The 22821-nt window shown below is 39.9% G+C and overlaps 1 protein-coding gene across 1 annotated transcript in view; it reads right to left on the reverse strand.

Moving 5' to 3' along the window:
- Positions 1–22821, reverse strand: part of MICU2 (mitochondrial calcium uptake 2) — an 84838-nt gene that overhangs the window by 14692 nt on the left and 47325 nt on the right. The window contains exons 5-7 of the mRNA XM_060079823.1: positions 18260–18307; positions 17217–17299; positions 2998–3063 (exon numbers count right to left, since the gene is read on the reverse strand). Of these exons, the coding sequence (XP_059935806.1) occupies positions 2998–3063; positions 17217–17299; positions 18260–18307 (197 nt within the window). The remainder of the gene's footprint in view (positions 1–2997; positions 3064–17216; positions 17300–18259; positions 18308–22821) is intronic.

Raw genomic sequence — 22821 nt, forward strand, 5'->3', positions numbered from 1 at the left:
GTACAAAAACATTAAAAATGAAGTGAATTTCCTGCTTAACAGCAATAATTTTTCCCTTGAGGGTAAAGAGTCCATTTATAATAGTAAAAAAGTTAAGTAATGAAATATCCCTAGGGATGCCCTTAAGAAACAAATTTCAGATGAATGAAAACGTTATATGTAAGAAAATAAAACCACAACTAAATCAGAGGATAATATAGGTATTTCACAACTGATTTTGATGTGGGGAAGGCGTTTTAAAGAACGAAAGAAACTGAATAAATAAAAAGACAGCTAAACATGACTACATTAAAAATAAAAACATCTATAACCAAAACATCATAAACAAAAACAAATCTGAAAAATATTTCAATAATTTTGACAGACACTAGGTTAATATTCTCAAGTATATGAAGAAAAACCCTAAAGAAATTCTCAAAGAACAGAAACTGAAAATTTGGGTGTGAGGGAGACACAAGAGGGAGGGGATATGGGGATATATGTATACGTATAGCTGATTCATTTTGTTATAAAGTAGAAACTAACACACCACTGTAAAGCAATTATACTCCAATAAAGATGTTAAATAAAAAAGAAACAGAAAATTTATAAAATAAGAAACATGAATGGTGTACATAACTATCTTAAAAAACAATCTGCAATACCTTTTCCCCGGTCATACTGACACAGATTAAGAACAAAACAAAAAAGATACTAACCTTGGAGAGAGTGCCGGCAGGCCCGTAAACTGTTACAACCTTTGCGGAAGGCAGCCTGACAATATGGGTCAAAGCCTTACAAGCAGTCATGTCTTCATCCAACAACCTGACTCTTAGATCTCTATCTTAAATTTACACGTGTAGCTATTTACTGCATCGTGTCTTCTAACAGCAAAGATTTGGAAACAGTCTTAATGACCAAGAACAGGTCAATGGTTAAAAGTGTTATATCTGGGGCTTCCCTGGTGGCGCAGTGGTTAAGAATGCACCTGCCAATGCAGGAGACACGGGTTCGAGCCCTGGTCCGGGAAGATCCCACATGCTGCGGAGCAAGTAAGCCTGTGCCCACAACTGCGGAGCCTGCCCTCTAGAGCCCGTGAGCCACAACTACTGAGCCCACATGCCACAATTACTGAAGCCCGCACACCTAGAGCCTGTGCTCTGCAACAAGAGAAGCCACCGCAATGAGAAGCCCGCACACGGCAATGAAGAGTAGCCCTGCTCGCCGCAACTAGAGAAAGCCTGCGTGCAGCAACCAAGACCCAACGCAGCCAAAAATAAATAAAATAAATCTATTTTTAAAAAAAGTTAAAAAATAGTGTTATATCCATAAGATTAGGTATTTGTTCATTCATTAAAAAATATTTATGGAGTATATAGGGTATGCCTGGTGCTTTACCAGGCTATGTAGATACAACTTGTGCAGTAAGGAATTAGCGTTACCCAGATGTCTGGCCTTTGCCCTGGGCTGCTAGGAGGTGGTCCCTAAGAGAAGGTGTCTTTGTTTACCTGGGGACCTTGGGCCACAACAGGTAGTCCAACAATGAGATGTGGGGTGGAGGCTTTGGGCCATGGGGTATCAGCTTGACCTCTGGAACGGCTAGAGTCTGAGGTCGGCCATGAGGACAGCCAACCAGGTTCCCATGGCCGACCCCAACAGTCTCTGGACGCCAAGGCCCTGGCTGGCACTACTCCGTGCGTGCTGTCACAGTCACTGCTGGGAAAGTTGCCGCTTTCTACACTCCCCTGGGAGAGGATGACCAGAACCTCTGGATTCTGCCTACGAGTCTCTCCCCTTGGCTGATTTTAACCTGCATCCTCTCACTGTAATAAACCATAGCCACGGACCGAACAACTTTCGGGGAGTACTATGAGTCCTCCCAATGAATTATCAGAACCAAGGTGATACTGGGGGCCCCCTGAGCCTCCAGCTGGCATCAGAGGTAAGGGTGGTCGCGTGGCCTGCTCCCGAACCTCACACGACCTCAGAAAGAATAAGGGTGCGCACGCTCCAGAGGACACAGACGATTAAACAACTACCCTAAGGAGGGGCAGGTGGTGTGGCAGGACATGCAGGGAGCCGAGGACACGGAGGAGGTGCACACCCGGGAAGCGGGGCACCATCAGAGGACCCGGATACAGGTGAAACAAGTCCAGCATAGGGCTGCTCAAAGGGAATGAAATATAAAAAAATTGTGATTTTAATAATGTGCAAAATTTGAAGCAGACGTGCTCTAAAAGCTGAAATGATTTGGAAATTTAAGAAAATCTCACAGAAAGCAAATTTTGGAATTACAACTGATTAAAAGATTATCAATGGAAAATTTAAGGATATACATTATTGGTGGGAATGAAAGTTGGTTCATTTTCTACAGAAGATATTTGCCAATATTTATCAAAGTTTATCAACAGCATTAGAAATGTTCATACCTTTTGACCCAGCAAGTGAATTTCTGGGAAGTTACCCCTTGGATATATTCACATATATATAAAGTCATATGATTACAGGATTATTAACTGCATTATTTGCAATATCAAAAGACTGGATACATGTTAAATATCTTTCAAATGGGGAATGGTTACATCAACTGGTACATCCATCCATACAGCAAAGTACTACGGAGCCATTAAAAAGAATGAGATATTCGGATATGGTAAGAAAAAATGGGAGGGTATGGAACAGTGTATAGTATGCTACTGCTTGTATAAAAATGGTAAAAAGAACACATGGAAATGTTTAGTTGCTTATTTACATACATGCTTATATACACATGAAATATCTCTGGAAGAATACCCAGGACCTGAGTCATGGGGAGGAAAGTTCTACCCTGCATACATCCTCTTGTGAATCTTTTGAGGTCTGGATCATGTGAATGTAGAAAACCTATTTAAAATATTTAGAAAAATTAAGTTACTGTTAATTTCCTCAACTATTTGGGAATACTTATTTGAGCAAACAGAATAGAGAAGCTATTGTAAATAACATCTGCTTGGAAATATTTAGTTTATTTGCACATACCTGGCATTCTGTTTCATTAGTTATTGTTGTCTTCAAGACATCCTGTTTACTTAAGATCTTCTGCAGCTAGAAAGAATGCAAACACGAATTTAGATGCATTTCTACTGGATTTTAAAAAACAACCTAAAAAACAGATGCTAAGTTTTTATTATAAAATGTTTACTAGTTATTTGTTAAATATTAAATTAGTTTTGCATTGTAACTCCTAATATTAGTTTTTTTTTTTTTTTTTTTTTTTTTTTTTTTTTGGCGATATGCGGGCCTCTCACTGTTGTGGCCTCTCCCGTTGCGGAGCTCTGGACGCGCAGGCTCAGCAGCCATGGCTCACAGGCCCAGCCGCCCTGCGGCATGTGGGATCTTCCCGGACCAGGGCACGAACCTGTGTCCCCCGCATCGGCAGGCAGACTCTCAACCACTGCGCCACCAGGGAAGCCCTAATATTAGTTTTTACTCCTTAGATCATATAAGAATCAAAGGAGAAAACAGATATGCAAGTATTAACATTATTATGATTTGGATCATTTGTTCTCCTAAGAAAGCTGGCTTACTTTATGTGTGTATCTATCTATCTATCTATCTAAAGTATACACACACATACACGTATATATATATTCTAAAGGCATCACTGTATAAAAACTTCCTGATTACCCTCATTCTTCAAGAGAATTTTTATTCCCTTCTTTTTTTTCTCTATCTCTTCTTTTCCTATCTCTGGTGTTTTATGGCCACATTTCAAGTACTTAGCTCTTAAAAAGCTATTTGTATCATATAAATGCTCTTCCCTTTTCTCCTTATGCATTTACAAAGCATTAAAATAATTTAAAGGCCTACATTTCTACTAATTATAAACTATCAATAGTACCTTCAAAAAAACCCCCAATAAACAAAAAAACAATACCTTCAGACTGAGTATATTAAAAAACCTACCTACCTTTCAGAGTCATTTGTACCAATCCTCACATGGAAAGCAAATTAAAAAAAAAGTTTTTTAAAAAAATTAAATGCAGACAAAATCTCAAACTATGGATTCAAATCAATTAGGAGACAAACCTTCACCCATTTTTTTCTAGGCTACTTCTTTCTTAATAGTTTGAAAACTGCTGCCAGTAAATTCCAAATTAATAAAGTAGTTGCTTCTATTTTATTTGTTTTAGGCATATGGTTTATCTCTAGTTCTCTAAAGCCCTCAAACTTTTCAACATTCTCCCACTCCCACTTATTTTAGGGAATAAAGTTGAAAAGCTTTCATTTGTTTTATCCTTTATTTTTAAATTGACCATCAACATACTGCCAAGTTCAATACCCAAACATTTCTTGCTTTGCTTTCCACACCTCCTCTTAAAATATGGGAATTTCAGACATAGCAAAGAGACTCCTATAATAACCCACCATATATACACTATTCAGCTTTCACAGTTCACAGTATCCTGCCATTCTCGGTCCAGCTATACTTCTACTACCTACTCCCGGTTCCCTTCTCAATTATTATTTATATCTCTTCTGGAAAAATTTTTATACACTGAAACGTACACATCTTAGCCATACAGTTTTAACCTGAGTAACCAATCCTCTGTCACAGAGCAGAACATTTCCATTCCTCAGAAAGCTTCCTGTGTCTATTCCCAGGCAATGCATTCTAGCTGCATCCCCACAGAGGTAGAATCAAATTAGTCTCACTTAGTTTACAAATTCAAATAAATGGTATCAAGTAGTACGTGTTCCTTTGTGTCTCTTTTCACTCAGGATAATGATTTTGTGATTTATCCATGTTGTTTGCATATCAGTAGTTTGTTCTCATTTATTGCTGAGTTGTATCCCATTTGTATAAATACACCAAGATTTATCCATTCACTCACTGATAGATGATTGCATTTCTGTCTCCAGTTTTTGGCTACTGTGAATCAAGCTGCCATAAACTTTCCGTTTTCCCAGCTTTACTGAGGTATACTTAATATACAGAACATTGCACACAATAATGTATACGTTTTGATGAATTTGTACCTAGGCATACACCCATGATACATCACCAAAATCGAGATAATAAACATATCGATCACCTCTGTTTTTGTTTGTTTGGGTTTTTTTTGGTGGTAAGAACACTTAGCATGAGACTCTCAGCCTCTTAACGGAGTTTCAAGTGCAGGGCACCATATTGCTAACTACACCCACTATGTTGTACAGCACGGCTCTGCCATCAACTTTCCTGTGCAAATCTTTGTTTTTGACATGTTTTAATATTTTTCTTGAATAAATACCCAGGAGGGGAACAGTTAGGTCTGTGCAACTTTACAAGAAACCGCCAAACCCTCTTCCAAAGTGAATTCTCGTTCCTTCACATCCTCACCATTTGGTGTGATCAGTCTTTTTAGTATCAGCCATTCAAACTATGGATTCAAATCAATTAGGAGACAAACCTTCACCCATTTTTTTCTAGGCTACTTCTTTCTTAGTAGTTTGAAAACTGCTGAGTAACCAGCGGGGGAAGTACTGTACTACTTCACTGTGGCTTTAACTTGCATTTCCCTGAGAACTCACGTGGAGCACTTTTTCAAGTGTTATCTCCCATTTGTACATTTTCTCTCGTGAAGTTTCTGTTGTAGTCTTTTGCTTACTTAAAAAATTTTTTTTAAACTATTAAGTTGTAAGCATTGTTATACATTCTGGATACAAGTCTTTGGTTAGATATGTTTGGAAAATATTTTCTCTTATCCTACAATTTGCCTATTCATTTTCTTAATAAACAGAAGTTATTAATTTTGATGATGACTACTTTATCAGTTTTTTCTTTTATGGTTACTGCTTTTAGTGCCCTAAGCAACTCTGCCTACCCTAGATTCTGAAGATATTCTCTTGTATTTTTTCCCAGAAGCTTAGTGGTTTTAGTTTTTATGTTTAGATATATAATACATCTCAAATACATATTTTTTTCAAATACATTTTTGTATGTGGTGTGAGGCAGAGGTTATGACTAATCTTTTTCATATATATATCCTATCCGTTTGTTCTAGTGTCATTTGTTGAAAAGACTTTTCCCATTAACTGATTTGGTGTCTTTATTGAAAATTAAGTGACCATGTAAGTGTGGACTCTTTACTATCCTTCACTATCTACTTGTCCATCCTGTGGGCAACATCGCAGTGTCACTGTTACTATAGCTTTGCAGTGTCTTAAGGTCAGGTAGTGTGAGAGTCAACCAGATTTGTTCTTGTTTCTCAAGATTGATTTGAGTATTTTAGGTCCTTTGCTTTTATTTATTTATTTGGGCCATGCCTCGTGGCTTGCTGGATCTCAGTTCCCCAACCAGGGGTCTTAGGCTCCCTGCAGTGGAAGTGCAGAGTCCTAACCACTGGACCGCCAGGGAATTCCCAGGTCCTCTGCTTTTTTCTGTTTTTTTTAAAAAAATAAATTTATTTATTTATTTTTTGGCTGCGTTGGGTCTTTGTTGCTGCGTGCAGGCTTTCTCTAGTTGCGGCGAGTGGGGGCTACTCTTAGTTGCAGTGCGCAGGCTTCTCCTGGCAGGGGCTTCTCTTTGTTGCGGAGCACAGGCTCTAGGCACACGGGCTGCAGTAGTTGTGGCTCGTGGGCTCTAGAGCACAGGCTCAGTAGTTGCGGTGCACGGGCTTAGTTGCTCCGCAGCATGTGGGATCTTCCCGGACCTGGGCTTGGACCCTTGTCCCCTGCATTGGCAGGCTGATTCTTAACATTGCACCACCAGGCAAGTCCTAGGTCTCTGCTTTTAAATATACACTTTAGGGACTTCCCTGGTGGCACAGTGGTTAAGAATCTGCCTGCCAATGCAGGGGACACAGGTTCAAGCCCTGGTCCGGGAAGATCCCACATGTCGCGGAGCAACTAAGCCCATATGCCACAACTACTGAAGCCTGCACGCCTAGAGCCCGTGCTCCGCAAAAGAGAAGCCACCGCAAGGAGAAGCCCACGCGCTGCAACGAAGAGTAGCCCCCGCTCGCCTCAACTACAGAAAGCCTGCACACAGAAATGAAGACCCAATACAGCCAAAAATAAATTAACAAACACTTTAAAATCGGCTTGTCAACTTCTATAAAAAAAGACTGCTGGGATTTTGCTTGGCAAAGTTGAATCTCTAGACCAATTTGGGAAGAACTAAATCTTCTAATCCATTAACATGGTATATTCCTCCATTTACTGAGGCCTCCTTGAATTTCTACCAGCAATGTCTGAAGTTTTTGGTGTATGTTTTTTGTTAAATTTATTTCTACTTATTTTATACCATCCAAAAAGAACTGATCTTAATTTCATTTTCCAAATGTTTGCTACTAATTATATGGAAATACAATCGATTTTTCCATACTGATCTTCTATGCTTTGATTTTGTTGTTGGTTCCTTAGTCATATTATCTGTGAATAAAGTCAAATATACTTCTTCCTTTCTAATATTTTTATCTATTTTCTTTTCCTGTATTGCTGTTATCTCTAGAATCTCCAGTAAACTGTTAAACAGCAGAGGTAAGAAAAGACATCCTTTGCCTTGTTCCTGATTAAGGGGAAAGCATTCAGTATTTTGTGTTGTAGCATGATGATATTTAAAAAAATTTTTTTGTAAATGCCCTTTATCAGTTTGAAGAAGTTCTCTCCTATTCCTACTCTGAGTTTTACACAAAAATGCTTATTTTGTTAGATGCTCTGTCTGCATGTTCTGATATGATCATGTTGGTTTCTCCTCTATTCTGTTAATATGATGGACTGCACTGACTGATTTTCAACCATGAAATGAATTTTGTATTCCTTGGATAAATCTCACTTGGTTGTGATGTATTATTTTATATGGTGCTTGATGTGTTTTGTTCTAGCTGGTTAAGTATTTTCATACCTCTGTTCATGAGGAAAGTTGGTCTATAATTTACTTCTCCTGTTAGGTTTTTGCCAAGTTTTAGTTATCAGGGATATGCTGGTCTCATAAAATGAAGGAAATGTTCCTTTTTCTTGTATTTTCTGAAAGAAACTGTGCAAACTGGGCACAGTTTGACAGATTTCACCAGTGAAACCATCTGAGCCTGGACATTTCTTTGTGGGAAAGTTTTTGATAACAAACCCAATCCTTTGATACAGGACTAATTAGATTTCTATCCCACCTCTTGTTTTGTTAAGTTTTGCTTTTCTAAGGCACTTGTCCAGTCATCTGAGTTATCAGGTTAACAGTCACATATGAATAAGCTGTTCACAATATTCCATTTTTATCTTTCTGATACCCCTAGGATCTCTGGTGATTTCTCTCTTTTCATTGCTAATACTGATAATATGGATCTCCTTTTGTTGTTTGTTTTTGCTAGATCAAGTACTGAAGACTAGTCAAAATTTATCATATAATTAAAAAAACAACAGATGTTAGTCATAAAATGATAAATTTGTATAGAAAATTCAAAACATCTTTTTTTATTATAAGACACAATATTGTTATAATAATCTTCACAGTTACTATAAATAGTTAAAAACAAACAAACAAAACAAAAAAGCAAATAGGATTAGTTCACTGAAATAAGAATTTTTTAGGAGGCTTATTACAGTACTGGCTTATTCCAATTTTGTGTAATTTAGAACAAGGGTCTGTGCTGAAGTCTACCCATGTGGGTTTAGTGCCACATAAAGCTTGTCCTGTCAGAGTTGTATCTAGAACATTTTGGTCTGGACTCAGGGAGAGTGTTACCCAGGTTCTGGTGCATGTTGAAATTACAGTGCTGTATATTTAGTTCTATAATAGCCCCCTTTGAAACTATTTTGTATCCAGGTATCCTCTTAGGCCAAAAGGTCTCTCTGGTCTACCAAGATACTTTCTAAGATGGCTTGTGCATGTTGCTGACTCATGATAGCAACAGACTAAGTGCCTCTCCTGTGACCATTCTAAGTGCTGGGATATAGTGGTTACCGAAAGATAACATCCTTGCTGTTGTTAACTTACATTCTAATGGGCCAGAGGTAGCAAACAAGTGAACAAATAAATAAGGGAATTTCAGATAGTGTCAAGTGCTATGACCAGAAAAAATAAAGTAGGGTGACAGGATTCAGAGACTGCTGGGGAGGGGTTTCTGTTACATAGGCTTATTCTGGGTAGTTCTCTTTGAGGATGTGACATTTGGGTGGAGATCTGAATAACTGAAAGCTACCACAGGAATGGGGAAAGGGCATTCTAGGTGGAGGTAAGAGCAAAGTCTGGCACAAACACGGGTACTTTCTTAGAGAAACAAAGAAAGGTAAAGCTTTTATACGTAAGTGGTAAAAGAAGCAGGAAGACACATTCAAATACAAATTCTGAATGTCTAAAAAACTACCAACAAATTGACTAACTTTATATTGATCCATATTTTCAATTTCAGGCTGAAAATGAAGAAAAGTACATAGGGTCAATTTAACTTATTTTTGCTTTCAGGATGGATCATAATAGTTTAAATTCCGGAATAAGAACACTGTTCCAAAATCAAGAAGGATAAATTCTACTGAAGGCCTTTATATTTAATAATAACTCTAGCAGGTGTATTTAGCATGATAGAATTATAACCTGACTGCATTAAGAGCAGTTCTTCCTACCAGTATGGAAACAATGTGAAACCAGAGGACCACCTAAGGAGAAATTTATACTAGTAAACAGACTTGTCAGTCTATCTATTTATTGTTTAAAGAAGTTGCACTAAAACCCTGGCACTTATCCCAATAAGCAGATGTACTATCTATCAAGGTAAAAATTAAATGGATTTACTATTACTGGCTTTGATCTTTGCTGGTATTGTTTGTTATTATCTGAAAGAGAATGGCTTATACACTTACTTGCTATTTTACTTGTTCTTGGGATAAAGAAGTAAGCAATACACTTTCCAACACAGTTTGTAGATCTGGATATTAATAAGACAGGAATGTATCACAAAACACAAAAGTAATAAACGAAGGCAATTTATATTTTAGGACATTTTTACAAGACTTTATATTAATACATTCCTTCATTACTTTTGCATTTGCTGTTCAAATCACTTTGTTATATCTATGTTTTGGGTATTAAAGTAACTCTCATTACTTTTCTAGCAACAAATAAAATGCACAGGGGAAACATTCAGATAAGCTGAAAAAAAGAACAAACCCACAAAACCCTGCCTTTTAAATATGCTTTTCTGATCTGAAAAGAACTGTTTGATGCTTTCAATAAACTTTCAAATAGAAGATGGTACAAACTTAGGTTTCCTAACACAATGACCATGGAAATGAAATAATTATTTAAATAATTAATGTAAGCATAGTTTTTCCTCCTCTATGCTGTTATTTTATTTTTTATTTAAAAAAATTATTTATTTATTTATTTTTGGCTGCGTTGGGTCTTCGTTGCTGTGCGCAGGCTTTCTCTAGTTGCGGTGAGTGGGGGCTACTCTTCGTGCAGTGCGTGGGCTTCTCATTGCGGTGGCTTCTCTTGTGGAGCCTCTAGGTGTGCGGCCTCTAGGTGTGCGGGCTCAGTAGTTGTGGCTCGTGGGCTCTAGAGTGCAGGCTCAGTAGTTGTGACACATGGGCTTAGTTGCTCCGTGGCATGTGGGAACTTCCCGGACCAGGGATCAATTGAACCCGTGTCCCCTGCATTGGCAGGTGGATTCTTAACCACTGCGCCACCAGGGAAGTCCCCTATGCTGTTATTTTAAATCGACAAACTGCATCATGCTCATGGGTTATCAAGTTTAGTGTTTTATTCCTAAGATCAGCACAAAGAACCCTTTGTAGGCTTAGAAGGTTGAGCTTTATAAACTTAAACTTCAAAAAAAAAATCAGTGATGTATCCTAACGTTCTTTTTGTTTCCTTAATTCATGGATTGGTCATCTAAGAATTTCCCAAACATCTAAGGAAAACACTGTAGTATTTAGAAAGTGTTCCGTAAATCCAGAGTGTTCAACTATTATGTTAAAACAAGTACTTGAAAAGCTTTCGAGGCAGGTTTGCTCAACAGTTTCAGGAGCAGAGTCTGCCCACACAGAAAGGAGACTGCTGGGCGGCCCTGAGTCTCCCTGAGAAGAGGCCTGAAGAAGGAAAGGGGACGAGGACGTTCGGTGTCCGTTGGGGCCACCACGTGACCGCGCTGCAGCGCACCGGAGCCTTGGCGCTGCATGTGTGACTGTGAGGTCACCCGGGGCCCCCTGTGTCCACTTCATGACGCTACCTCAGCTTTCCCGTTCTGGGGGGGTGGGCGGACAGTGGGGACAGCGCCTCTAAAACCTGGCCTCCTCTTGTGACTCCCAGGAATGAACAGAGCAGAAAGTTCACCCAGGGCCGAGGGGTTACGGTTTGCGTGAACTCACACCCTTACCTAGCCCAGGCTTTCATGATTCTTAACCTCTACTTGAATAAGAACGACCATCTCAAACACATCCTTCTCCCGGACCTGAGGCAGCCTGAGGTGCTGGAATGTGAGGGGCTCCGTGACTTACGACACTGGTATTTCAGGTCCTACTTGTGCAGACAGACACATTTTCACCCTCAAGCTAACCTCAAACCAATTTCCTTCCTTAATCATCAGACATCCCAGAAGAGCAAATTTTCTCTGCTGCCACCAACTCTGCATTTCCCATTCACGTCTTCTGTTCCGCGGCCTCGGTCCCCAGTAACCTGCAAGTTTAAGGGGCTCCCCGCGGCCTCTGTGCCACCTGAAGACGCCTCAAAGAGATGGATGTTCAGTGCTCCGCCCTGAGCCCACCGCCCGCACTCTGCCGTGCTTCTCCTTCTCTACCTGCTCCTTCTTTCAGCCCCTGGCTTCTCACCCTCAGCTTGGTCCCTTAAGTGAACCTGTTCTCTAGACTCTGGCTTACCCACCTCACTCCACATTCTCCCCTCTGAGGTCACACACGCTCAGGACTTAGCGGTCACCTCTTCCAGGATGCTTCCGAATCCCAGCCCCACTCCTGGTCTGCAGACAGCTGCCTGCATGGATGTCCTACCAGTTTATCAGGCTCACATTTCCAAGCTCAGAGTTAAGACCTTTCTCAGCCCAGTCCTCCTCTGAATTCTCCCACATATGAGGCAGGGTAACACTGAAGAAAGAGCAGGCTCCAGAGCTGGACAGACTCAGAGTCAAATCACGTGCTGCTCACCAGTTCCCTCATCTTTAAGATGGGGATACTACTACTGATTCTGTAGGCTGCTGTAAAGATCTAATAATATAGCACAGATGTCATAACCAATCCTCAAGAGAAGGAGTCCTCTGTGCCCTTTGATCAGTTAGCACTATCACAACTCCTGGTCAGGCTGGCCGGAAAAAGCAGTGACCACCGTCGATTCCTTCCTCGTGCTGGAAGCCGGGCCCCACACAGCCTGCACGCAGCACCTCTTGGGGGATTTCCCACTTCTCACTCCCAGCTGAAAACTGGACAATGACAACAGCCTATGGGCCTCCTGGCCTCCAGTCTCTCCACTTCTGGTTGGCCTTTCACACTGCGGCCAGAGATGAATCTGGAACACTGACGAGCCGGCTGGTCTCCCCGACAGGGTGTGCAATTCACATCCTACGTGTCTGCGCACATTTCAGCTGCACAGCTTCCACCACAGTTTCAGACAGCGGCCTACAGGTATTATCTCCCCAAGGGAACACTAATGACGGTCACTTAATCACTGTTTGTGCCAAACAGAGCAATGCTATTTCTGCTTTCCTTCACCTGAATGGAACTGATTTCAAAGATAAATTTATGACGACTATCTAGTATTTCCCGTCTTTCGTGCTTTTCGAGCATTTTTAACCCACGGTCCTGAGCAGAGCTACGTGTGATACCTGGAAATTCCTGGTTCTTTCCATTTTGTCCGTTTACAAGTACCTTCAACTTCTTGGTGGAATTCCAGGCTGCTTTCATAAACCAGTTGGTAACTGGTTAACAGTGATAAACTTTACCCACACTGCTTCTTTGGAAACAAACAGATTTGGTAATGTTTGTTCACAATGACCTAATGAAACACATTTTTTTTCCAAATCCATATCTCTTACATATAACATATTTTGGATACATGAAACATTCCAAAGATTCTTTAAGCAGTTAAATGGTATGGTTTTCTCTATAGTTTTTCTATTACATTAAAAAATTATTATTATTTATTTTATTTATTTATTTTTGGCTGCATTGGGTCTTCATTGCTGCGCGTGGGCTTTCTCTAGCTGCGGCGAGCGGGGGCTACTCTTTGTTGCAGTGCGCGGGTTTCTCATTGCGGTGGCTTCTCTTGTTGCAGAGCACGGGCTCTAGGCGCCGGGCTTCAGGAGTTGTGGCTCATGGGCTCTAGAGTACAGGCTCAATAGTTGTGGCGCACAGGCTTAGTTGCTCCACGGCATGTGGGATCTTCCCGTACCAGGACTCGAACCCGTGTCCCCTGCATTGGCAGGCGGATTCTTAACCACTGAGCCACCAGGGAAGCCCCTCTATTACTTTTAACTTCTCCCACTTTTGAGAAAATGAATTCCACAAGATCACGACCTGTTTCTCTGAACAGTACAGTGAAACCTCACATATCTAGAGGAACACTTCAGGCAACTCCAATCCTTGGGAATCCTCCAGCTTTCTTACTTAAGCTGAAAACCCAGAAGTATTTTCAGCATTTGAGACAAATGTCATAAAGAGCATGTAATAAAATATACTAAAAAGTTTCTAAAAATCTATAGCCTTGTATGTTCTAAAGCAGTGCTGAGCAACAGTAATATAATGGAGCCACACAGTGATTTAAAATTTTTTAGTAGCGCATTAAAAAAAGTAAAAAGACAAATCTATATCATGGTGCTTAGCACATACTAACTACTTAGACAAATCACTGATGAATTAATGAGTATTCACATAAATGACTAATTTATGACTTTTTAAAAAAGCCTTTGAGATATGAAACAAATGGAACTCTCTTACATTGCTGGTGGGGATGTAAAATGGAACACAGATTTGGGAAAACAAAATTGGCAACTTCTTACTTTATACTTAGTATATGACCCAGAAACTCCACTCCCACATATTTAGTCAAAGAAAACATATGTTCACCCAAGACCTGTGTATGAATATTCACAGCAGCTTTATTTATAACAGCCCCAACCTGAAAACAACCAAAATGTTCATCAAGTGACTAGATAAACAGATCACATCCACACAATAAAATACTACTCAGCAATAAAAAGGAGCAAACTACTGACAAACGCAACACACAGATGAATCTGAGTAAAATAAAGAGTACATATCAATACTTTCTGATTCCATTTATACGAAACTCCAGGAAAGGAACACATCTATGCTGGAAGAAAGCAGACCACTGGCTGGTCTCCTGGGGCCAGGAGAGGGGAGGAACTGAGTGTAAGGATACAGGAGGACTTTGTGGAGTGTGGAAATGTTTTAGACCTTGACTGGGCTGGTGGTGACATGAGCAAGTGGACTCTTTAAACAGGTACATCTGACTGTATATAAAGGATCCCTCAGGTCCCTTTGATAAGGATCCATCCACAGGCTTTACAAATTTAATTACTAAAATATTTGGTTTTATATGTAGGAAACTATCTCAAAGATTAGAAACAAACAATATAGCAAAAAAGGTCTTAAGTAGGGAATACATTTATAAATCAGTGGGATCCTACAAAAATTAGGTTTATAAATATTTAACATCTTTAGAAATTATCTGGAAGAGGGTGTATAGTGTATAAATCTAAGCATAAAGTAAATGACAAGAACACATATGTTAGTGGGCAGTAAAGCAGCAGGTGAAATTCTCAGTGTTTCAGCTTGAAGTGTAGCAGAAATCATTTACTGCGGCCAGTGGCGGTAGTTGTTCAATTATTTTATTTTATTTTATTTATTTATTTTTGCAGTACGCGGGCCTCTCACTGCTGTGGCCTCTCCTGCTGCGGAGCACAGGCCCCGGATGCGCAGGCTCACGGCCCAGGCGCTCCGCGGCATGTGGGATCCTCCCGGACCGGGGCACGAACCTGTGTACCCTGCATCGGCAGGCAGACTCTCAACCACTGCGCCACCAGGGAAGCCCTGTTCAATTATTTTAAAAAGTTTGTTAGGGACTTCCCTGGTGGCGCAGTGGTTAAGAATCCACCAGCCAATGCAGGGGACATGGGTTCGAGTCCTGGTACGGGAAGATCCCACATGCCGTGGAGCAACTAAGCCTGTGCGCCACAACTATTGAGCCTGTACTCTAGAGCCCGCGAGCCACAACTATTGAGCCCACGTGCCACAACTACTGAAGCCCGTGTGCCTGGAACCCGTGCTCTGCAATGAGAAGCCACTGCAATGACAAGCATGTGCGCCGCAATGAAGAGTAGCCCCCGCTCGCTGCAACTAGAGAAAGCCTGCGTGCAGCAACGAAGACCCAAAAAAACGCAGCCAAAAAAAAAAAAAAAGTCTGTTTATCTGGGGAGTCATTTGAAAAAATAGATACCTACATAACAAACATTTAAATTAACTTAAAGAAGTAACATCCATTTTAGAACCAAAGGCTTTTTTCTTTGGAGTGAAGCTATTGATTGAAATTACTGGTTATTTTTCTTGCCTAAGTATATAAAAGATAATTTATCATCTGTAGTTTCCAGTTTCATTTTTGTTAAAGTGCAGCAAAAAATATAAAGAAACAGGTGAAATTAATATCTCAAAATTATGACTTTATCACGAATCAAGATATTTTACATTCCTTTCTTTTTTCTTCAAAATCCAGTGCGTATTTTACATTACAAGACATTCAGATAATGTATCTCATTGGAAGTACAGGCACACGTCGTTTTATTGTGCTCTGCAGATTTGGTGTTTGTTTACAAACTGAAGGTTTGTGGCAACCTTGCATTGTCAGATGATGGTTGGCATTTGTTAGCAATAAAATATTTTTAAATTAAGGCATAGACATTGTTTTTTAAAGATATAATGCTATTCCACACTTAATAGACTACAGGATAGTAAAAACATAACTTTTTTTTTAATGTTTCAAATTTTATTTATTTATTTACTTATTTACATCTTTATTGGCGTATAATTGCTTTACAGTGGTGTGTTAGTTTCTGCTTTATAACAAAGTGAATCAGTTATACATATACATATGTTCCCACATCTCTTCCCTCTTGCATCTCCCTCCCTCCCACCCTCCCTATCCCACCCCTCTAGATGGTCACAAAGCACTGAGCTGATCTCCCTGTGCTAAAACATAACTTTTATCTGCCCTGAGAAAGTAAAACATTTGTGTGACTTGGCTTTATTGTGGTGGTCTGGAACCAAACCCACAATTTCTCCAATGTGTACCTGTACTTGATCCATATTTAGATTTTGTAAAATTTACAAAAGTAAATAAAAAGTAAATAAAAGTAAAAATTAAAAAGTAGATTCACATACTCAAGTTGTTTCAAATATACTTGAAAATCTGCCAATACCTGAAGTGAATGTCAGTTTTTAAATTTAAATTTAATTATAATTTGGAAACTCAAGTTTCTTAGTCACAAGTTATATTTAACAGCCACATGTGGCTACTGGCTACTTGACCGAACAGTCCAAATATGACTCGTTTTAAATATAATTTCAACAAGCCTTGTGGTCTGTCTTCCCAGTACACTGGGGACTGGGAGAAAGACACAGAGGACAGAATTGACTTATCTTCTCCATAAAGCGCTCCTCTAGATAGGGAACAGTGAGCTCTGCCTGGCATACTCCCCGCTGTTTTACATGCACTGACGTACTTTTAACAGTACCATCGACTTCCTTGGAACGGAGTAAAATGTACTGCTGGCGTGTTACAGAGTTATGTCTTGGGAAATATCATTTAAACATATTTCACCTTTTCAATTATGAGCCTTCACAAATTCCTAGAGAATTTGAACCAATTTATACCTTTTGTGGCTTTTTCATTTTCCTTCCCTATTCTTCCTGAAGGCTTAAGGTTTTATTTTCCTTACTCTTTTTTTGGTGGGGGTGTATCAATAATTTTTAACCCATCTATAAAGCACTTTCTGTTGTATTATCGTTTGCTGAAATCATAAAAATAAAACTCTAAAACATGCAGATGCTTAAGCTCATTTCTCCTTTTGGAACTCATGCTCTGTTCTGTAACTGTTTCCTCAAGGCTGTATTATAGAAAATTTAATATTTTTGAATGTATGATTTCTCGGCATTTCATATGTAAGCAGTAAATATTATTTTCATTTTAATGGAAATGTAAAATTATCACACAAACATCCAGGTGTTTTATAATAAACCAAAAATAACTAGACTCTACTTACCTTAAAAAATTCTTTTTTCTCAACCATCTCATCGCCGTCTGCATCCAACATTTTAAATGCAACATGAAACCCAGTATGGGGTTCTGCAAGTGAAAAATGAATAATTATGTAAACGTTGGTGGAATGCAAGTTACCTGAAGATCTATAGGTCTTCAAACTTGAAATAAGCCACCAGAAACAACATGAGTAAGTGCCTAAAGTAGAGGAAAAACAGTCTCTTCTCGGGATAACAATTTTCAAAGGCTGGTATGTTTCCATGCTGTGCTGTTCTGCTATTAAGTTCTGCCCTTCAAAGCAAAATTCATTGGAGAACTTCACGTATTTCTTCCGCTCCACTAAGGGCTTTCCTACATTCTTACAGTACGTTCTCTATTTTCACATTGATTACTACTCTTTATTTACCTTTCCCAAGAGTAGGGTTTTGTAAAAATTATTTTGAAATAATTTTAGGCTTACAGAAATACTGCAAAGCTGGTACGGTGAGTTCCCACAGGCCCTTCACCCAGCCTTCTCTCATGGCAGCATCTTATGTAACCACAGTACCTTTACGAAAACTAAGAAATTAGCACCTTTAACTGAACTACAGACTTTATTTGGATTCCATGGTTTTTCTATTCTAGGGTCAAACACAAGGAAGCCTGTTGCGTTTAATTGCTATGTCTCCTTATCTCCTCAGAGCTGTGTAAGTTTCTCAGTCTTTCCTTGATTCTCATGACCCGGACAGTTTGCAGAGAGTAACTGGTCAGGAATTTCGCAGAATGTCATGTGAGGGACTTTTAATATTCCCAAGTGAAGGCTGCGCCTGACTCTTCAGTTCAATAAGCCTTCAATTAAGGAGACAAAAGTTGTGGGGAGCCCGAGTGCAGGGGAGGTGGTGAGACTTCAGGGATAATCTCACCCCACAGAATCATTCTGTAGGTACAGAAAGCAAGGCACCAATAACATTCTTCACGATAAAGATATAAATACCAAACTTCCAACACCCTGTCTGGTAAGACGAGAGAATTCCACATGATCGATGAGAAAAACTGTGGAATACTTACTAGTGAGGATTGTAAGCAAGAAAAGATACTCGGTATATGAAACCAGCCCTGAAAGAGATAAAGACATCAGAAAGTAAGTTTTAGATGGTTTAGAAGTAACCATATACATACTATATGGAATCTTTACCTAATTAAAAACACACACATGTTTACTTTAAATTACCTCTCTGGTATAGCAGAAAAATTTCATAAGAGTTAAGTACAGTACTAATACTTCAAAAAAAAGGAGACTTTTATTAGGTCACTATTACTAGGAAGGAAGGAGAATGGTCATTGGTCAGCAAGTACAAGCGTCCACCAGAGGTTTTATCTGCATGGCATTTTGTATAATTTCATCTCAAATTTTACTATTCATAACATCTCAAGTGAAGCAAACTTATAAGTTCAGTAGAGTGACAGAGATTTGGATATACCAAAGGTCAAACCATGTTATTTAAAATGAAAGAATTAAATTTCTGTAGCAGTGACTTGATTTTAATCTATAGGTTCTCCCTGGTCTTTCTCCCCCTCAGTTTCAACTTAACTGTTGAAGAAGCCTGGTCATTTGTCCGGTAAAGTTTAAGAGTGTAGAAGATTTGCTAACTGCATCTTTTTGGTGTCATTTCACATGTTCCTCTAACGTCTATATTTTCTATAAACTGGTACTTACTTAGATCCAGAGCTGTGCTCAGATTCAAGTTTAGTTTTTGGCGACAATTCTTTTTTTTTGGCTGTGCCGTGCGGCATGCGGGATCTTAGTTCTCCAACCAGGGATCAAACCTGTGCCCCCTGCATTGAGAGCGCAGAGTCTTAACCACTGGACCACCAGGGAAGTCCCAAGAATTCTTAATAGATGGTGCTGCATACTTTCACCAGGAGGTCAAAATGTAAATGTTTACAGAAAATGATAAATACCACTGAGAGATACTGATAGTAAGAGTTCCAGGATTTAAAAAAAGGTGAAGTCTTCCAGGGTTTAGATGACCGAAGATGTCTCAGAGGAAGTAGTTCTAAAAATGGTCTTTGTTCCTTTTTATGGTTGAGTAACTATACTCCAATAAAAATTAATTTAAAAAATGGTCTTTGAATGATGGGTGAAAACTGCAATGAAGCAGGGGTGGTATAAGTGGGAAAGCCATATGTATAGGAGAGATGAAGCTGCATATGAACACTGAAAAGCGAGGGTTTGTCTGCAAGGATGTTCCTGTGGAAGAGTCAGTGGGAAGCACAGCTACATGGTGGCTCAGAGATGAGGAAGGAAGCCTGGCAGAAAGTGACGGCAGCGGACCTGCACCATCCTGCTGTGAAGGCGGACCAGTCCCTATGGGCCCCCGGTCGGATACAGCAGAGACGCAGGGCCGAAAGCAGTGCAGAGCAAACAAGGCAGGTAAGGGTTTGACACCCAGGTAGTTCAGTGCTTCAGCTAACAGGCAACTTCAAGTATGTATTTAAATGCTCTTAATGACTTAACAGTTTTTTACATCAGCAATTTTTCTGTCATTTTTATTTTGGAGCAGCTATGCTTCCCTTTAATAAAAAGCCTAGAGTAAGTCTTCAGGTATTTTTTCCTAGAAATATTCAGTGTTTATATGAAGGGAGAATAAATTAAATGTGTTTTGTCATATCTCATACCTGAGAGAAATGCTCTAACGTTAGTTGAAGGATCAAAGTATTTCATATCTTCGCAGCCTCAAAAAAGTGAACAGTTTTTTTCTAATTTTCAAAGGAATACAGCAATGCAAAAAAATAGCCAAACTGCTGGACTGAACTGGGCTTGGTGCCAAAAGGAGACTTCACTTTTCTTTTCTCGAGACATAGGTACATGTCCTGTGCACAGGGCAACTTTTGGAAAAAGAAAATTCTTTGAAATACTGACTTTAAAAAAATGCTTGAATAAACACAGTTGAGACAGTGTAAAAACAGCACCTTACACTCTCAAGATAGATTATAGACAATATAGCTCTCAAACAGCATTCTAGGCACCTGCCTCTGAAAATGCTTTTAAAGGAAACTGACACTTCCGAATATTTATAGGAGAAACAGTTTAATACATATTTGTTGCACTGAATTGTAAAATAAATGCTGTTAAATGTCAATGTTTCAAAACTGCATGTCAAATAGGAAAGTATTTTTAAAAATTTATATTAAAAAAAAATTCTTTTTGGCTACACTGCACGGCATGCAGAACTTCCCCGACCAGGGACTGAACCCCCTGCAGTGGAAGCGTGGAATCTTAACCACTGGACCACCAGAAGAGTCCCTATATTTAAAAATTTATTAAAGAATCCTTAAGGGCCACTAGAAGAGATGATTAAATTCTGTTAGTTACTATGCTTCTGTAGAAATATTTTAAATTTGGAACTGTTGAAAAATATGACTTGCTACTAAATGCAATTTTGAGAACTCTGTTCTCCAAAGAGAAATTACTACATGTATCATAAGAACACATTTATATCTTACAATGTATGTTATAATTTATATTCAGTATATCCCTGAGGATGGTATTATGTTGAGAATTCTGATCAGTTTCAAAAAAAAAAAAAAAAAAACATAATAGGGGCTTCCCTGGTGGCACAGTGGTTGAGAGTCCGCCTGCCGATGTGGGGGACACGGATTCGTGCCCTGGTCCAGGAAGATCCCACATGCCGCGGAGCTGCTAGGCCCGTGAGCCATGGCCGCTGAGCCTGCACGTCCGGAGCCTGTGCTCCACAACGGGAGAGGCCCACGTACCACAAAAAATAAAAATAAAAATAAAAATAAAAATAAATAATTATAACTTATAATTTACTTTTCTTTATAATAAGGCATGGAGGTGGATTATTTTCTTATTTCAAGAGTATACTACCCTTTTGTTAGTTATGATATAATATACATTCTGATAGTTCTTTTAGGTGGTAAAATAGAATATTTTAAATTGTTCCAAATGTAGCTAAACTTTACATTCTTTTTTTTCAAATGACTTCATTAATATCAACAAAGGAGTATATCTGGAAAAAAGTGTATCTTGAATCTTTCCTATAAAATATTCAGTGTTTTTTCTTTAACCTGGAATGTACGTTTCAACTCATGTATTTCAGAGAAAAACTAAAAAAATAAGTCTTGTTAAGTCCTTCCTCAACATTTTTTTTGTCCTGTAAGTTCTCTAGAGGTGGGAGAAGAGAGGATGAATTCAATAAATATTTAGGAGGCAAAATTAGAAAGATCTGTGTTTGGCTGCATATGAAGGATGGAGGGGCAAAGAGAAAGTGTTCAAAGCTATTTCCGGGTTTCAATGAGCTGGGTGAAAAGTACCACCACCCAGTAAGACACAAACAAAGCCTGGGTTAAGGGCAGCTGGCGGCTGGGGAGGCGGCAGCACTTGGGGAGGCCGCGGTAGCTCTTACTTGGCCTTTTCACTCACTCTTCTTCTGACCCCTCACCACCACGTGGCTCTGCTGTTCTCCTGCATTTCCGTCAGTGGCTTAATTTCCTTGTCATCAGCAAGTTCTACCGTTAAGTCCCGATTTCCTTACCAGTCCTAATTAGTGACGGCTGTTTTTAATACACCCCCGTGTGAACGGCAGGAAGTTAGGTTGAATTCTCCTCCTGCCGCTGCCCAGCGCACATTTTCATTCGTCCTCTCTGACTCTGAAGTGAATGCTACCATGGTCTCTCTCCCTGCAGTCACTTCTTCCTTCTAGTTCCCCTTAAAGCCTCTCTTTCCTCTATTTCTCCTACTAACATCCTTATAGATTTGCCTAAAGGGGGAAAAAAAATCAACTTTCTGTTGTGGACTTCCATCTTCTGTTTATTTTCCGAACAGTCCGTCACTAAGGGCCTTCTCCCCTGTCATCCAGAAATAATGACTTTTTATTCTTTAAGAAATCTGTGTGATGCCCCTGTTCATTGTGAGAATATAAGTAGTCCTCCAGTTACATAAAGAACAGGGAACGAGAGCTATGGAGTGAGAAGTGTGAGTAGGCTGATGGATCTGTCTCCCATGGTTAGAAAGCGGTACGTACAGATGGAGAGAGAGCTAGAGATCCAGACGTATATGTGTCTGTTACTGACAGTTAAAGACAGTACATAGAAAGGAAGTTACCACCCATCTTCCTCAGTACGCTCTGTATCTCCTATGGTATGGAAGCAGCACAGCTGGTAACGACACCGATTCACAACCCTCCTTCCCGAGACCACACCGTGACTGCGGACATGGCCCGGGCCCAGCAGAACCTCTAACTGAGCAGCTCCAGGGACAACTCCGCCCCCGCCCCCCAGCCCGTCTGAAGCGCTACGACTGTAACAAACACAGTTGTGGAAGCTGCACTAACTGTCTACTTCCCCTCAGGTCGAACTGCTGCATTCAGGGCTCCACGAACCCGGAGCCCGGAAGCCTGGCCACTCCACGCTGTCATCTCCGAGCCGAGCACACGACGCTCCGCTCGCTGCTCTGAAACCTCCACTCCCGCGTCGTACAGGAGGCCTCACAAACACTGCCCTTCACTTGCCAGGGGGCCTCCCACTTCCTCAGTTGGTTAAGTCTTGCCTTTAAACCTCGGCGTCTCCCGGCTTTTCAGGGCTGACGAGCGGCTCTGCGCTCTGCC

The sequence above is a fragment of the Mesoplodon densirostris genome, chromosome 17 (genome assembly GCF_025265405.1).
Source record: "Mesoplodon densirostris isolate mMesDen1 chromosome 17, mMesDen1 primary haplotype, whole genome shotgun sequence".
In the NCBI taxonomy this organism is placed as follows: Eukaryota; Metazoa; Chordata; class Mammalia; order Artiodactyla; family Ziphiidae; genus Mesoplodon; species Mesoplodon densirostris.